The sequence below is a fragment of the Eumetopias jubatus genome, unplaced genomic scaffold, assembly GCF_037043125.1.
Source record: "Eumetopias jubatus isolate StellerSeaLion01/CBP00866 unplaced genomic scaffold, mEumJub1_p1.0 scaffold_1, whole genome shotgun sequence".
NCBI lineage: Eukaryota > Metazoa > Chordata > Mammalia > Carnivora > Otariidae > Eumetopias > Eumetopias jubatus.
This window is the reverse complement of record NW_028274807.1, coordinates 78,474,858-78,491,759: the sequence shown is the minus strand read 5'-3', so window position 1 is coordinate 78,491,759 and position 16,902 is coordinate 78,474,858. Positions and strand designations below refer to the sequence as shown.

At 45.5% G+C, this 16,902-nt stretch overlaps 1 protein-coding gene across 1 annotated transcript; it reads right to left on the bottom strand.

Annotated features, from left to right (window-relative positions):
* Window positions 1–6,766: 6,766 nt before the first annotated feature.
* On the bottom strand, window positions 6,767–10,420 carry RTP2 (receptor transporter protein 2). The gene is made up of 2 exons (XM_028100830.1): window positions 10,151–10,420; window positions 6,767–7,283 (listed from the first exon to the last, which is right to left on the bottom strand). Exons 1-2 carry the CDS (start codon window positions 10,312–10,314, stop codon window positions 6,767–6,769), a joined length of 681 nt encoding a protein of 226 aa, XP_027956631.1. The 5' UTR covers window positions 10,315–10,420.
* Window positions 10,421–16,902: the final 6,482 nt, after the last annotated feature.

Here is a 16,902-nt window from a genome sequence, read left to right as displayed (position 1 = left end):
AAAAGTTAATTCCTAAATTAATATTATGAAACATAATGCATGTGTCTAAGGTAATTCTTGAAGGAAACCATATAAGCCATAAAGGATTTTCTTAATTTAGTTATAAAATACTAGATCATTCTAACAAAACTGGAAATCCAAGTTGGCAGTGAAGAGGGTATGTGAAATTTCTTCCCATTCTACCAAAAGAATTAATGGCTTATGTAGCATTTTTGAAATAGATGTAAGAATATGGTAAAAATACATTTTCCAAAAATGTGAAGATAATCAGTACTAGAAGAGACACTTGTTTAGCTTGCTTTCTTTCTTTCTTTCTTTCTTTCTTTCTTTCTTTCTTTCTTTCTTTCTTTCTTTCTTTCTTTTTTCTTTCTTTCTTTTTTAGAGGAAGAAAGAGAGAGAGAGAGAGAGAACATGAACAGGGGTAGAGGGCCGAGGGGGACGGAGAGAGAAAATCTTAAGCAGGCTCCACACTCAGCGTGGACCCCGACATGGGGCTCTATCTCATGACCCTGAGATCATGACCTGAACCGAAATCAAGAGTCGGATGCTTAAGCAACTGAACCACCAGGTGCCCCTGCTGTTTAACTTTTTATGGGAAATATAATTTTTAAAAGTCTATCGATACTATAAAATAAGTTGTTAAGGGATTACAAAGCATGAAAACAGAAATAATTTTTACATGAAGTTACACTCCTTAATTTCTAAATAAAGGCAAATATATATATTTCATTTTTTACCCTAAGATTTAGGAATACCCTTTTAAAACTAAATTCTTGAATTTTATTTTACTTGGTTAATTATTTGGTTTTTTTCAGGTAAATATCTCACAGTCAGAAAAAAATCTTTCTGTATATTTTTGTTTTTGAGTTCATGGAGACATCTGAACACCCCATGGACTCCTTGTCAATTTCCCTTAGCCAAAGACCTCCAGGAACATATGTATTACTAAACAAAGTTGGGTTTTTTGACTCATTGCAAAGAGCAAGGATTCACTTAGCAACCTTGAAGCATCTCAGTAAGAGGGTATTAGAAAAGACATACTATAGCACTGGGGCATGTACCAGGTGGGGGAAGGTTGGTGTAAGTGGGCTGTGCTCTGGAATGGATATTATCAGAAAGTGGGGATAATTCATTCTATGATGGGGTATCTTAATTATTCTTATCTAGAAGGCCAGAAGGTATGACTGGTAAAGAAATAGCAGCCATTCATATTGGCCATGATAGGGGGTTATTTTGAAGTTTGGACAATGTGCATGCTTCTATTTGTATTCAGATACAGTTATAGAGTGGTCTTATGCTTGCCTTGATCCAGCATCACCCCAGAATGGTCTGGTCAATGTTGGTGTTTTATGAATTGTTTATGTTCAACAGGTGAGCACCACAACCTAACTGTGAGGGTAAGGCCAGCTCCCAGATGTTGGAGACTGCTTTTCTCTTTCTCATCTCTTATATAAGCACTTATTGATATATGAACACACACACATTATCAAAAGTTTTGCATATTTTATTCTGTTAGAAACATTTATTCTTGTTTAATGCTTCTATAATGGATATGGACATATGTATATTTAAATCTTTAAGGAAGTAATTTATTTTAATTGTAGGAATAAAAAGAAACAAAAAAGCAAAAAGGAAAATAATTTGTACCATAACTGTCCTCAACATATGTGAACAATTGGGAGTGGAAACAAATTGCCTACTTTCACTGATTATTAAAATAGTTAATTGACCTTATTTCAGTATTGAATAAACAAAGCTTTGTGTGTTACTTGACTAAAGTTAATAGTTTTGTGATTTGCAGCCCAGATTCTCATTGCCCACAGAGCACTTGAAGACATCATTCATGCCCATCCCTAAAGTGGAAGCTGAGACTCTTCTCAGCTGCTGAGGAGAAAGAAAAGGATAGATGGAGATTGCGGTGAGGGGAGACTGAATGCTTCCTCTCATTCACAGGTGGTGCCAGGTACAACATCTTCAGTCATTCTAATGCTTCTAAGAGGCACTGGGGTTGGATTGCTGTTCTGTATTACTTATTCATTTTCTTTTAAAGACAAGTTCTAAAACTGACAATAAAATGTCTACCATAAATCAAAATGCTCCTCCCTCACTCTTTACTTGAGCCAAGAAAACCGTCTTCACCCAACTCCAGCCTACCTTGTTTTTCTGCCGTAAATCTAGCCAATGCTCCTAGATTCCTCTTGTGCTCCACCCTCCTGACTTCTCCTTGGTACTTGTTTGCTTACTGCTTCCTGGATATGAAGTGAGCTTTGCCTTTGGGTTTTCCTTTTTCACTCCAGTTGGGATGAACTTGGCTCCCTGCCAGCCCTAGCCTTGACGTCCCGACCACTTCCGTACATCCTTGAAGACATACCGGCTGCATGACTCCTCTTCTCAGAAACCATTCCTAGCCCCTCAACCCTGAGGTATGATTAGGCTGTCCCCTCTCCTAGCACAGCATTGACTAGTACACAATATGAGCCCTCCAAGTCAGGGACTGTGTCTGATTATCTTGGTGGTCTTGGAACTTAGGACAGGCAAGGAATCAAACAGAGTAGACGTACGTTGTCTTATGGATGAAAATGGAAAGAATATAGCTGTATAACTATAGAATATACCTCATACCATTTTTTTTCCAGGGGTAGTAATGGGTTTATAATCATTCATTTCACTGTATCCTTGGACTGGTACCCAGATCACAAGTCTTGACATCGCATTCTTTTGCATGCCTTACTGTATTCTTCATCAGGGAGTCTGCAGACTGCCAACCAGCAACCAATAAAAGCTATCTGTGCTTACTCAGTGGTGTAAAATCAGCACAAAGATGCACATGAGGGTGATAAAGCATTGTCTTCTTATAACTCCTATAATACAGATGTAGTTGTAGGATATACACAGACACCGGATACTACTAATAATAAGCATCTCTTGCCAGGTCACAAAGGCCCACACGAGAGGTGGGGTACAAATACTCATTCCACATAACAACATCAAAGGTACATGAGCATGGGGTTAATCTTACACTGAATGTCTACAAGAGTTCCCCTAAACTTCTTGTCATCTATTCCAGTAGACAAGTTTTGTACATTTTTCAGACTTCTCTGTTTCCACGTTTCTAGAAATCCAGCTTCTCTTTCTTCAGCTACTGGTCTGAAGTCCAGCTATCATCCAGATGTTAGTGGATAGCTGTGCCCTCTGGGTGAGGTGCTGGGGTCTCAATACCTGTCATGTTTTAAGTCATACAGACTTACTTAATTCTTCATTTCTTGGCCATTTCAGCTCCTATACCAGATTTCTACTAACCAGCTCTCAAGTCTTGCAAAACTAAACATCTTGCTAAGCCTCAGTTTCCCCTGTGTAAGTGTAATTACACTGCGTAAATTTACACTGTGTAAATAATTACAGTGCCTATCTCAGGACTGTTAGTAAGGGGAAATTATACTTATTAGCTGGCATGTCCTTCCCTCCCAGGTTGGGGGTACCATAGTCCACAAAACATACACAGGATGGTTCTTGGTGGGAGGGAAAGTGTGGGAGATTATATTGCATCCAAGACAAGAATTTAGTCCATCAGCCTTCTGATTAAGCAGTCACTTTGTGCCAGGTACTGGGGAGAGGTAGGTGAAAAACAAGTGAGAGTGGTGAGCAGACACACAAACAACAGTGACAACACAACATGACAAGTGCAGTAGCAGAGCGGGGGGAGAGGCTAAGGCTGCCTGGGGCTGTGAACGAAGGCTTGACACCAGAGTTAAGGCTCCAGCTGACATTGAAGAAAAGGCCCCTGAAAGGCAGATGGGGACAGGGTTCCCAGGGGGTGAACATCTCAGTATGAGGAGCACTGGCTTGGTGGGAGTGGCAGGAAAACCTAGTGATCGAGAACTGAAGTTCTGAAATCAGAGAGACCCTGGATTTCAACCTCAGCACTGGGACCTACTAACTGGGCTCACACGAACCAGTGTCTTAACCTCGCTGAGCCTCAGCCCTACTAAAGATGATAATAATGCCTGCCTCAAACGGTTGTTTTCAGAATTAGATGAGACAATGCATACTTAGCACAACACCTCACGCACTGTAAATTATTATAGTAGCAACTGCTTATTGAGCTCCTTCTCAATAAATGTTCTGTAGTATTATTATTATCTGGAAAATGAGGTGTGCCTGGGTAATGAGACTAAGTTTTGTCCATTAGCAGGAAAGAGCTCTGGAAGAGTTTAAGCAGGATAGTGAGCTAACTATATCTGATTAATGGAAAAATCACCCCTAGAGAGTGGTAGAGTGCAGGGTCGGCTGTACGAGGGGAGGCTACAGGTGTGATGATTATTAAGGAGGCTACAGAGTCAAGGAACACCAAAGGATGAGTCTGGGCGGTAGGAAGTGGGAAGGAAGGAGAGGAGACCAAGCCAGAGGTACTTAGGAAGAACAATCAACAAGACACGTTGATCCATTTGTGCCGGGAGGGGTAGGGCGGTCAGGGAGGATCAGGAGATAACTCCCAGACTTCTGAGAAGTGGGAGGAACAAGTTTGGATGGTAAAGTGAAGAGGTCAGCCTTGGTCATGCTGAGGGAACTCCCAGGGGTCAGGTCGATTGGTCTGTGGGCCTGGAGTGTGGTAGCAGGCCTCCTAGAGCTATAAAGACTGGGCGTTCCCAGGCATGAGAACCTACTAAGTGAGCAGGTACATGTTACCCAGGAAGAACAACAGAGAGCCTCCAGGGGAACCCCAGCGTATAAGGGATGGACGAGAGAGGGAACATCACAACAGAGAGGAAACAGAAGAGGGAGGATGAGGCACAAGTGCTGTCATAAAATCTTCCAGGAGAGGGTGCAAGATGCAACATCCAGAGCAGGTGACAGACAGGCAGAAAAGTAGCTGGCCCACAGAAGCTACCACCTGTCTGCAGTTGAGCAGCACGTTATGGGACACACACTTTGCACAGACCCAGCTGAGCATTCTCTGTAGCTAACAGAGGTGAACACAACTTCACGTGCCCCCAGTTCACAAATGTTCCAGTCTGCTGCCCTTCTTGTACCTTTAGCATACCCAACCAGAGAGGTAGATTCATCCAGGTTACCTGGCTCTCTGCTCCTACAAGTCCAGATGGAAATCCAGACAAGCCACCAGAACCCCCTGCTAAAGCTGGAGAAGAGTAAAGCCAGTCTGACATACAGTGGGCAGGTGGGACACAGTGTCCAAATCAGCCCACCACTGGAAACATAGCTAGCTGGACACACCAGCCTTGAACCTCATCTTCAGTTCTCAGGGACCACTTGGGATAGATGCTCTAAGGGTGGGCTGTAGAAAGTTGTGAATGTCAGGAAAGAATTGGGAGTGTGAATAGGAGAGTTTCTGTTTCCTATTCCAGACAATAATAAACACAGGGTCACCTCACACCAAACCATGAGTCAAATTGCCCAAGTCACAGCTATGCCTAAGGGAATAGGCACAGCAAATCCATTCCTTGTAATGGGGCAAGTCCAATGGACTCAGAAAAGGAGAAGATGCTAGAAGACAGGTACTGTCTGCCTCCACTACTCATGCTTCCCCTTGGTCATCACCTCCTCTGAATGGAGACACATAACTCCACTGTCACCTGAAAGATTCCAGATCTGCCTAATATGCCCCTTCCCTCACTATCCCCAGGAACAAGGAGATCCATAGAATTGGCTGCAAAGATATTTTCGTTAAGGATGGCAGAGGAACATCTCCCTGCATTGTGTAATTAGTGGTGCTGTAGCTCACACATTTCCTCAAAACACAGGAATGTATTCTCCAAGACACCCCCCCACCCACACACACACACAGTGAAAGCAAGAGAGACTGAGAGAGAGTGCCATCATCTTGTAGTGAATTTCAATAGGTCCTCTCCCAGGAAATAAGTTTAGTCAACACTGGGACCCACAAATTCCAATCCACTGACAGCCAGAAACACAGCGATTACAGACTGATTTGTGTATCTCTAACACACCACATCCCTACCTGTCCTTGCCCCCAGATGGCTCCACGATGCACCCCTTTAAACCTGTGTCCCCCTCTGATTTTTATGAGATCACACACATTTAAGTGGGAATTTCAAGCTCTAGACTAGTGCTGTCCAGTAGAAATTTCTGTGATGATGTTCTGTATCTGCATAGCACAGTATGGTAGCCACTAGCCACATATGGCTACTGAGAACTTGATATGTGGCTGGTGCAACTGAGGAACTGAATTTTTACTTTTATTTCATTTTAATTAATTTAAATTTAGATAATCACATATGACTAGTGACTACCAAATTGGACAGTGCAGCTCTAGCACCAAAGTCAAAATCTGAAACTTTCAGAATGGTGGGAGCAGACTCTCCAAGACAGGGACTAAATCAAGATGCATTGAGTATTGATGTATAGGGTGGGATCACTGCCTACTCCAAGGGGAACCACGGCAGGTCAGAGGCAGCTGAACACGAACTTGAGATGAGGTCAGAGCATGACAGGATCTACGAGGGTCTAATGGGATGTGGGAAATGGAAATGGAGCTAAAGGTGGGGTAGAGATGGAGGTGGAGGAAGTGGAGAGAGAAGATTAGTACTACCACCAAGCCTAAATCCTCCTTAGACCCTCTCTGTAAATTTTAATGGAAGGACCATTAAATATCCCCCAGAACAAACTTCGCATTCTGCAGAGGAATACACTGAGGCCCAGAGAGAGCTGTCCAGAGCATATGTTGACTCTGCAGAAGAATCACAACCAGAACGGTCGCCCCCACTCCCACCCCACATGTGTGGCTCCACTAAAGGAAGGTAGAGCCGCGGAAGGAGAACTGAAGGTAGACAATGAGCAGGCAGAGGGAGGCCCCAATGAGGCACCAGCGAAGGGAGAAGAAGTTGTAGCCCGAACCCTCCTGGGCGCTTGGCTTGGAGGCTCCTGAAAAGGTGTAGGTGGTCGCCTCCTCCTCCAGCAGCTTCTCGCTGGGTTTCCAGTGCACGATGCCCTCCTGGCAGGCCTCGCAGAACTCACTGTGGTGTGGACCCCCGTCCGGGCGGCTGGCCACGTGGATGCGGTACTGGTCACCGTCTTCATTGTAGCACTGCTCCCGCAGGCTGGTGATGAGGTTGTCCACCAGGCTCTCGATGTTCTCCTCCAGCATGCTCGACTCGTCCAGCCGCGCCGTGCCGCACTCGTAGCACAGCTGCTTGAAGACGCGCATGCGCACCGAGCCCGCCCGCTGGGCGCGGTCCAGGTACATGTGGAAGAGGATGACCACGTGGGCCGACTGCCAGGTGTGCCAGCACCAGGAGCAGTGGAACCTGCGGGGAGGGGAGCGAAGGTTGGAGAGGGTCGGACTCCCTCCCGGCGACAGCCTGCCCTGGAGGAACCCAGAAAGAATGGGTCCTGCCTGCCTGTGCCTGGAGGTAAAGGCTGCTTGTTGGTTGTCCCTTGGGTTCTTTAGCGCTCTTTAGGAGGCTCTGCCTCCTCCCAGTGAGCTCCCCTGGGCCTGGAGCAGTGTCCTCAGGAGCCTGGTTTCTAGCAGTCTCTCCAGCCTGCCTCCTGCACACCTTCCTGTGGCCTCAGCTCCCCCTAAGCCTAATGCACTCAAGACATGCACCTGTACCTTCACAGGGCTCCCTCCCACAATCTGGGCCCTATTTTTCCTCTGTTAATTGCAGGGTGATGGTGTCCAATAAGGCTCTTTTCACTCAGACCTCCCCTGCCTCTACCTGTCTCACTCATGCATTCTGCCTGCTCTGGGGAGAAAAAGAGATGCCTCTAACTACTGAGCACAGACCACCAAGAATAACTCAGAGACTAACCACCAAGAATCCACCAGAGGGACTGGTGGATGGGTGATGGGCCAATAGGGAGAGGACTACGGAATTTGGTCCTGCACCTTTGTAGCTCTCTTAGCCCTTGACAGGTCATCCCTAGACCCACTCTAGCCCTGCCACAGAGACTGGAAAAGAGGGTCCTAGTCTGCATCCTCTTCCACACGCATGTACATATGCACACTTCCGTACACACAGGCCACACCTGAGACAAAGTGGGCCCCCCAGAGTCCCAGCCTAAGGATAGTGGAAGGAAGTAGTCTGGGACTCATCTAGCCATGCCCCACTCCCTCAGCCCCCACCCGGTGCTTGCGCATCGTCAGTGATGGAGCACGCATTACCTTCGGGCCAGTTCCTTCCATCCTGAAAGGAGCTCTTCCAGAACCTGTTAGAACAGCTTTACACTTGAGGGTCTACTGGGCCAAGTTTGCCCGCACTGCTGAATATCTCTGGGTCCCCTGTACAATGGCCCCAAGGACCTTTGATGAGGAATTCAGTTCAGTCCAACAGACACCACTTAGCATCTACTTTATGCCAAGCACCACATAGTCCAGGCTGTGGGGTAGAGATGAAGCCAAGCCTGCCCCTGAGGCCTGGATCCCACAGACAACATAAGCACAGAACAATACCCAGCATAGGCCAAGGCCAGGTTGGCCAGCAGAGCAGCTTGATTGGTCCTAAGCCAGAAGGGGGTCCCCACTCACATCGGGCCAAAGTTGTGGGGCACCAGGATTAATGCATCCTATGACTTCCAGGGAGAGTGAGCCTGTGCACAGAATAACACAACAGCAGCAGTTCTGAAGGCCTGCCTGAGGCCAGCTGAGAGCCACAGGCCACCAGCCAGGAGCAGGACCAGGTGAGACCTGAGGCAGGGAGCAGCCACGAGCCCGTGGAGCTCAGCCCCTCATCCGCTGGGCCCCTGGCCTTCTGGGCCCAAGTTTCCAGCCCTTTGCATTCCTCTCAACAGCCAGCTCAGGGGCTTCATGTGTTCTGTCTCCTTCTTCTACGTCTTTTTAATCAAGCCAATCCAGAGTTGGTTCCTCTCCCTCAAGCTAGAACTCAGATCTTAAACTTCAAAACAGCAGACCTAGTACAAGGGGACCTTGTAGGATCATCTAGTCAACCTCATTTTACTGAGATGAAACAGAAACAGAGAGAAAGAGAGCCATCCATGTACAGCCAGCCAGAGACTGAGCCAGGACCCAGCATATAACAGGTGCACAATAATGTCTCTGGAATTGATGCAAATTGAAATTAACCAACCAACCTCTGCTTCTCTGTCTTTTGTCCCTAAGACAAGTTCACTCTAATATTTACAGGTCTTAGAACAAGAGTACAAATAGAAGTAGCCTGCTTCCTACTGCCACCCCCAGCAGCATGCCACACCATACAAACACACCTGAACGACCCAGTCTGTGTGTCCAAGTTCTGTGTGTCCACACCCCCAAAACACAGCCACCTGTTGGCCTCCCTGGGGGCCTTTGGGGTACTATTTGTCCTTGAATCAGTGGACTCAGGGAAGAGGACTGTATAGGCCCTAAAAGTGAGTCTGAGGCAGCTTGGGCAGGGAATTCTGTGGTCCTGATCCCAAGTCACAGTCTAGAAGGAGAGGCATGTGGGCTTCAGATGGATATGTTCCCTTAGCCTCAAGGACTCCTTGCACTGTGGAAGACATGAGGTTCCTATAAGGTATAGGACTCTGGGCTTTAAGGACCCAAGGGAAATTGTGTCCAAAGCTAAGTCTTTTTGTCACAGACCCATAGACAATAAAGCTGGAAGGGTCTTAATTGGTCACCCAAGGCCAACTTCCTGGTTTTGCAAATGTGAAAACTGAGGCCCGGAAAGGGAAAGAGACTTTTCACAAGTTCACAGAATTAGTTAGCCATAAAGGCAGTTTCCCAGAACATAGCAGGGGGACAATGAATGTTTTTGTGTTCAGAACAAACTGGACTGAGTTGACTAAACAGACCTAGGACCAGAGCACAGGCCCCAACCCTAAGCTAAAAGGTTTTCTCAGCAGATCTCATGGCCTCCTCCCCTCAGGCCCTACCATTTTTTAAGAGATTATGAAAATGTGAAAACATCTAAAATGTCAGAGATTGTAGGGACATTATAGCTCTTCATTTAGTAGAAAACCAAGACCCAAAGACAGAACACAACTTGCCGAGGTCACCCAGGCAGTCAGTGGTACAGCTGCGATTAGAACCCAGGCCTCTTTGACCCTCTTGGAAGTTCCTTCTCTGCCCCCTAACCTGAGCTGACCCCAGGACCAGGCTCCATGTATCTCTCTGCCTCCCCCTGGAAGATGCCCCCAAGGCTGCCTGCAGGCCTCTCCCGTCTGGGTTGCTCACCTGCCTGAGGCATGCTGCTCCAGGTACTGCTTCCAACCTGGGGCCAGCTCGTTGGGCTTGAGGTTGGGATCTATGACGAGTTCCCAGCTGTCGGCTGGCTTGGCCACCTCCATCTTCTCATAGAAGACTTTCTTCCATTCACAAGTGGTCAGGCTGGTAGACATGGTCCTGCTGGCAGGGATAGAAGCTTGAATTCAGCCTAAGGGAGCATACAGAAAGAGCCCAGGTCGATGCCGAGCAGTTCAGTCTCTGTGGTCTGAAAATCCTCATCAACAGGACCAGGAGGAAACAGGACCCAGCACTATCCTTTGTCACCTGGCACCTGTTTCCATGGCAGCTGAGCCAGGAGCCAAGAGCCAGGCCTGGGGAGGAGGGAAGTCCCAAGAGAGAGTTCTAGGGCCCAGAGCTGGGCTGGAGAGGCAGGGCTGGGTAGTGACCCTGAGTGGAAAGGGCAGGCTGGGAGGCTCAGGCCCAGATCACAGCCACCCAAGCCTTCAAGGGTCTCCACCCTCCTGCTTCCCCTACTGCTTCACCCTACTGCTCTTCCAAGTATCCTGCACATTGTGTGCGACAGTAACTATGACACCCTGGGGAGCCAAGGAGAAACAAGGGCTGAGGAAATGCAGAGCCTGCAGCTTGCACACCCCCTGATGTGTGGGGACCTTCATTCACTATTCACAATTCACCAATTGCTTGACCTATGTGCTGGCCAGGGTGGGAATAGCTCCCCCTTCATCCAGATCAGGAAACGGAGGTTTACACGGCTCTAAGAGCCTCATCCAAGACTCAGATCCAGGCCTTTCAAAACCAAGCTCATTTGTTCATTTATCAGAATACTACTGAGTTCTTAACACGTAGGGATTGAGATAGAAGTGAGATGCCCTTTGCTCAGAAAGATCTCAAGCCAGTTGTGAGATAGAATGCAATCTGACACGCTATAAAAAACACAATGATAACATTTCAGATTCCTAGAATCTTAGAATTGTTAGAGCTCATATTTGGTTCCTGGCCCCAGGCCACATGGAAGAAGATGCTGGAGGAATCAGTTTGTTCTGTGCTGCAAGCTTCCACTGTCTCAGCTGCTGCTGAAAGAGGCCAGGCAATGGGGTACCCACAATTCCCTGGTGCCCAATTTGAATACTTTAGAGACTAGGAGGGAAACTGACTCCAGATTTGCATAATCCAGATGAAGGCACAGACAGCAGAGGGAGGCACCGGGGCAGGGAAAAGACCAGGTGGTTTGGCACTTTGTCCCTCCCGGCTCTGCAACATCTCTGCTCGGCCTCAGACCCCAATAGTTACCCTCAGTGGACTTCTGTCTTCCCACCTGCACAGGGGAGGCTGGCTAGATAGTAACTAGTGCCTCTTCCAGCCATAATCTACTTCTGATTCTTTAACCTGGAAACCAGATCCCTGGAAAGGTGGAGGCACACAAAGGGAACAGCATGCAGCATGGAAAAGGTTGCTAGGAACTGGAAAGGACTTTTCAGTGTTGAGTTCCAGTCGTGGCACTTGTCTCCAAGTGGTTTTTGCAGGGGGTGAGGTCGGGGACAACACCACTGCATCATCTCTTAGAACAGGGAGATGTTCTCCACTAGCTTTGTGCTGAAGACCTCAGAAAGGACAAAACCATGTCTTTGGGTCCTTGACCAAGAACTCTAGAAGAAACTCTTAGAAATCTGATTTCTTCATTGGCTTCTTTATCTCTTGACATTGAATTAAGACACCTGAGGTTCAAAAATGGGAAATTACTTGGCCTCAGGACTGGGTTACTCACACGTCCCTGGTGTGTGAGTAACACCCACTCACCCAGCCGAGGTGAGATGGGGGACCCATGAGTTCCCAGGAATTTAATGACTTGAGGAAATTATGGCCCAGACTGGAGCCACATGCCAGGAATGAATCTGAGAACAAAGGACAAAGAAAGAAAAGCAAAAAGATAGAGGGTGAAAATTGCCAGGGTTTATCTGTTTGTTTTCACCCAAATGATACAATCCCCTTAGGCCTAGCATCAGGTGTAATTTAGAGTGGGAGCCCTCTAAGCAGAGACCGATAGAATTCATCTTTCTGTGCAACGGACCTGTTTTCTCTCAAGAAAAAAATGTGCTTACAATCCAACCGATGAACAAAATGACTACCTCAATTTTCTGCAAGGCACTGGATTGCTCCAGAAGCCACAAATTAAGAGCTCGCTAATGTAAAAATGTGTGCAGCTGTGGCCACATCACGTACTGGCCATTTCATTATACATCCCTGCTGTCTTTTTAATCTAGATAATATTTTTTAATAAAGGAATTTTATTCCTTTATAAGATATGTGACTATGCACCTGTATTGTACAAACAAAATCAGCAAGAGGGAGAGGGATAAAAAAAAAAAAAAAACAAACTAGTCTCCTCTCCAATTTGGAATATGGGTTAATAAATATTAATAAATACTTTTGTAAAATATTCATTACTCAAATGTTACTTATTTGAATAATACAAGGATGGCAATGTAGAGTCTAGAATATGAAGGTAATAAAGAGTTGGGGAGGTGAGTAGGTATCACTTGAAGGGTTTTGGAGACTGTATGTAACCTTTACCCCACAGGTTTCAATGCATGGTCTTGAGGGGGGATATATTCCCTCTACCCACTCCAGGCCCTGGGGAAGAACCCCTATCATTGCCAGCCATTGTTACTGATGGGAATATGCTGTTCCAGAGGGATTTGAGGGCCCAGGAAGAAAAAAAAGTTAAATAAAAGTGAGTTAGTGCAATTATGTTGGCTAATTGAACATAATAAAGAGAAAAAAAAAAGTGAGTTAGTGGTTCGGGATATTTCTTAACTAAGAAACAAATCCAGAGGAAATGCAAGCTATGTCCAGTCTTCTCCTCTCTCTCCACAATCCAAGATCCATGGAAGGTGCTACTGGACAAAGCCGAGGTTCCCAGGGAATCTTTTTAAAGGGTGGTTAAGAAGGCGTCTCCATCCTCAGGCTGCAGCACTTGGAGAAGGCACAGCCCAAACTCTACTCTTTGAGCGGGATTGACTCTGAATCTCGGGAACGTTCACGTGGTCAGAACAGCTTTCAGTGCGTATAGTGAGACTACTTCCAGGAAATATTTCAGGCCACTCTTTTAGCAACTGGCGGCAACGATAATACCTTCAGGCAGCCTAGATCCTTTTCCTGCTGGGATTCAAGGGTCCAAATTCTATGGGCCATGCCTCGGGCACCCCAAAGTCTGTATTAAACATGGCCATATCTACTGTTGCTTTTTTCAGGACCTTATTATGCTAGGCAAAAATTTCATGAAGAATTGTCACACTATGTAAGGGAAGTACATAAATAAAAAGAGTGCTCCCTGCTAGGGGGAAAAAAAAAAGAGGATGGGAGTTGATTAAGTGAGTTAGTGGTTCAGGAAGGAAGAATGCAGAATTCTCCGCTGAAAAGAGACAGTCGAACTCAGAGGGTCTGGAGATACTTTCAACAGATAAAGTATATGCTGAATTCTGTCCAAGATGTTGAAGGCCTCCATCAGAGTTCCTTAGCTATGCTCAGAGAACCTGCTGGTTTCTGATGAGCTGAGGCTCACTAGACACACACACACACACACACACACACACACACACACACACACACAGAACCATAGCTCCTCTCTGGGACAATTCCAGGCATCATGACAGAGTGACAAAGAAGACTGGGGAAGCTTATGTCAGCTGTTAAAGCTTCTCTTCTAAAATGACATTCATCACTTTCCCTCACATTCCATTGGCCAAAGCAGGTGACACAGCCAAGCCTGCAAGGGCGCAGGGAAATAGATCTTGCCAAAGGTGAGGTGGTGGTGGGGGGGTGCTTTAGGGAGTGGCCCTGAACATTATGAACAACAATAAAATCCATCACAGCACCCACCTGAACAATGGTTGCCCTCCTGGAAAAACAGAGCTGAACAGGTTCTATGGTGCAAGGTAGTTATAGATATGACATATATTTCTTAAAAACCAAGAAAATGATTACCATTATGTCAAGATAGTAGTTATCTCAGTCTGGAGGGGGAGAGGTGACTGTAATAGGGGATTATTATGTATTATGGATGGGAGGGTTTCCAGGAGGCTGGCAAAGATTTCTCTGGCCTGGGTGTGCATTATGCAAGTTTTCAGTGCTTAATTATTCTTTAAAATTGTATGTGTATGTTTTATGTACTCTTCTGTATATATAACCTATTACACAATTTAAAATAAAATGGATACCGCCTCTGCCTCTCCCCTTTCCTCAGATTGTCCCAAAGCACCAGCATCTAGAAATGGCCCTTCTGAACATTTTCGTTAAGATGGTCATAGATCATAAAACTGAAAGAAGCCTGGAGAAACCATCATGCCCTTACCCTGAGAAAGGTATTAGGTAGATGAGCAAAGGAAGGTCAAAGAAAGAAATTATGAGAGACAGTATCTAGTAATAGTAAGCTCTCGGTAAATGTCCCAGGATCTTGAATGCATTTCTTCTACAGCACCTGCTATAATATCATTACATTCCTTCCACAAGACTGTCTTACTCATCTTGTATGTTTTCTCCAGCAAGTATCAAAACCTGAAACTCATAGTAGGTGCTCAGTAAAATCTTGTTTAATGAGTGAATAAAGGCAAGACTTTACTGTGTGTATCCTTTACAATGGAGGCTGACAGTGAATTCTAAAAACGTAAGAACCATATAATAAGTTTCCACAGACCCCAGAGCATATGGATAGGCACATTATAGAAGTACAGTAGGTGTTGTGAATTTCATTCAGTTCATAACAACAAAGATTCATTTAATATTCATGACATGCTAGGATGAATATTTGTGCAGAGAGGGACGCATTAATACATGATCTGCCCATGAAGGTACCCCTTAAATTGTGGGACTGAAAGGGAATCCAGCACTCCCAGCTTCTTGGAATTAGGTTTACAGTCATAGGTCTAGTCTAGAATATAATGTTTTTTGGCACTATAATCTCAACATAATGCCAGTTATCAAAAAGAGGGGGAAAACCCTAAATCTACCCAAGCCGACCCTCAAGGAGGATATCTAATTTTTAAATAGACTTCTCACTTCACTCAGACATATCAGACACATCGGGCACCATTTTAAGAAATATCAGAAACCATAATCTGTATGCTGGGGCTGCAGACCACTCATGTGCTGGGGGTGATGTTATTCATAAACCACTTAAGGAGATGAGCTTGAAAAGATATATTTCATTAAGTCGTAAGTTCATACTGATATTTTCCAATGGGGTTTTAACATTGTTGCAAAAGTATTTTTATCCCAAATATAATTTCAGTCTTTTCTTCTTATAAAATAATGCTATAAATTACTTAAACTAATATAAATAATTGTTTTGTCTGTCAACCATAAGTTCATTAGCACTAGATACTGCCATTAGCACTGACTATAAAAGCACTAGATAATTAATAATTAGATTAGATCATTAATTTTTTGTATGTCCCACTGATTATGTACATTCAAATCACTTCATTTCAAGTGAATGGTAATGAATTATGTATGCCTTGGTGATTTAATCACTTGTATGACATTTTGTATGCTTTAGTTTTATTTACCCATTCAACATTCAATAACTATTGCTAGGTTTCCATCCTTTTCTAGGTGCTGGGGATAACACAGTGCAAACAAGACAGAAATCCCTTCCTTCACGGTACCACATTCTACTGAGAGAGATAAACAATAAAATAATACTATGGTCGATGCTAATAGGACAGTTTTTCTTTAAAAAAAAATCAGCAGGAGAGAGAGATGGAGAATGTATGGATGGAGGGGACTAGGGAGGATTATGGTTTAGACAGTGTGGGAAGAAAAGGTCTCAAATGAAAGCCATATCTGAGAAAAGCAAGAAAGAGATAATAAAGGGAGTCCTGCTAATAGGAGCAAAGGCATTCCAGGCAGGGCAAACAACAAGTGCAAAGTCCCCGTGCTTGTTTTCTGAGGCCGCTGGAACAAATTACCACAGACTTCATGGCTTAAAATAACAGAAATTTATTGTCTCATAGTTCCAGAGGCCAAAAGTCTAAAATCAGTATCACTGGGCCAAAACCAAGGTGCAGAGCCACACTCCCCCAGAAACCCTAGAGAAGAATCATTTCTTAGCCTGTGGCCTTCTCACTCTGGTCTTTGAGGCCAGCATCTTGGAATCTCTCTCTGGTCTGTCTTCACATTGCTTTCTCTGTGTGTAGTAGAATTTCCCTCTGCCTCCCTCTTATATATGTGATTGCGTTTAGGATGCGCCCCCCCCCCCCAAACAAGTCATCCAGGAAAATCTCCCTGTCTCAAGCTTCTTAATTTAATCACATCTGGAAAGACCTTTTTGCTATGTAAGGTAACATCCACAGGTTCCAGGGATAGGATGTGACTGTCTTTGGAGGCCATGTCTCAGCCCCGCACAGCCCTTCAGTGGGAGTGCCCCTGTGTGTCCAGGAAACAGTGAGTGGGCCAGCGTGGCACTGTGCCTTGCTCACAAGCCGGGTTAGGAGTAGGGGAGATGGACCACTGCACACCAGGCAAGAGCCGGACCGCAAACAGCCTGCTAGGCCCTTCAGGAGAGCTGGTAAGAAGATTCGGGGCAGCAGAGTAACAGAACCTAACTTAGATTTGAGTAGAATCACCCATGTGCCAATCTAGGAGTTGACTGCAGGAGACAAGCAAGGACGCAGGGGAAGAAATCAGGATGCTCTTTCAATATAAGAGAAGATTGAGTCACAGCCAGGGTGACAGAGTGGTGT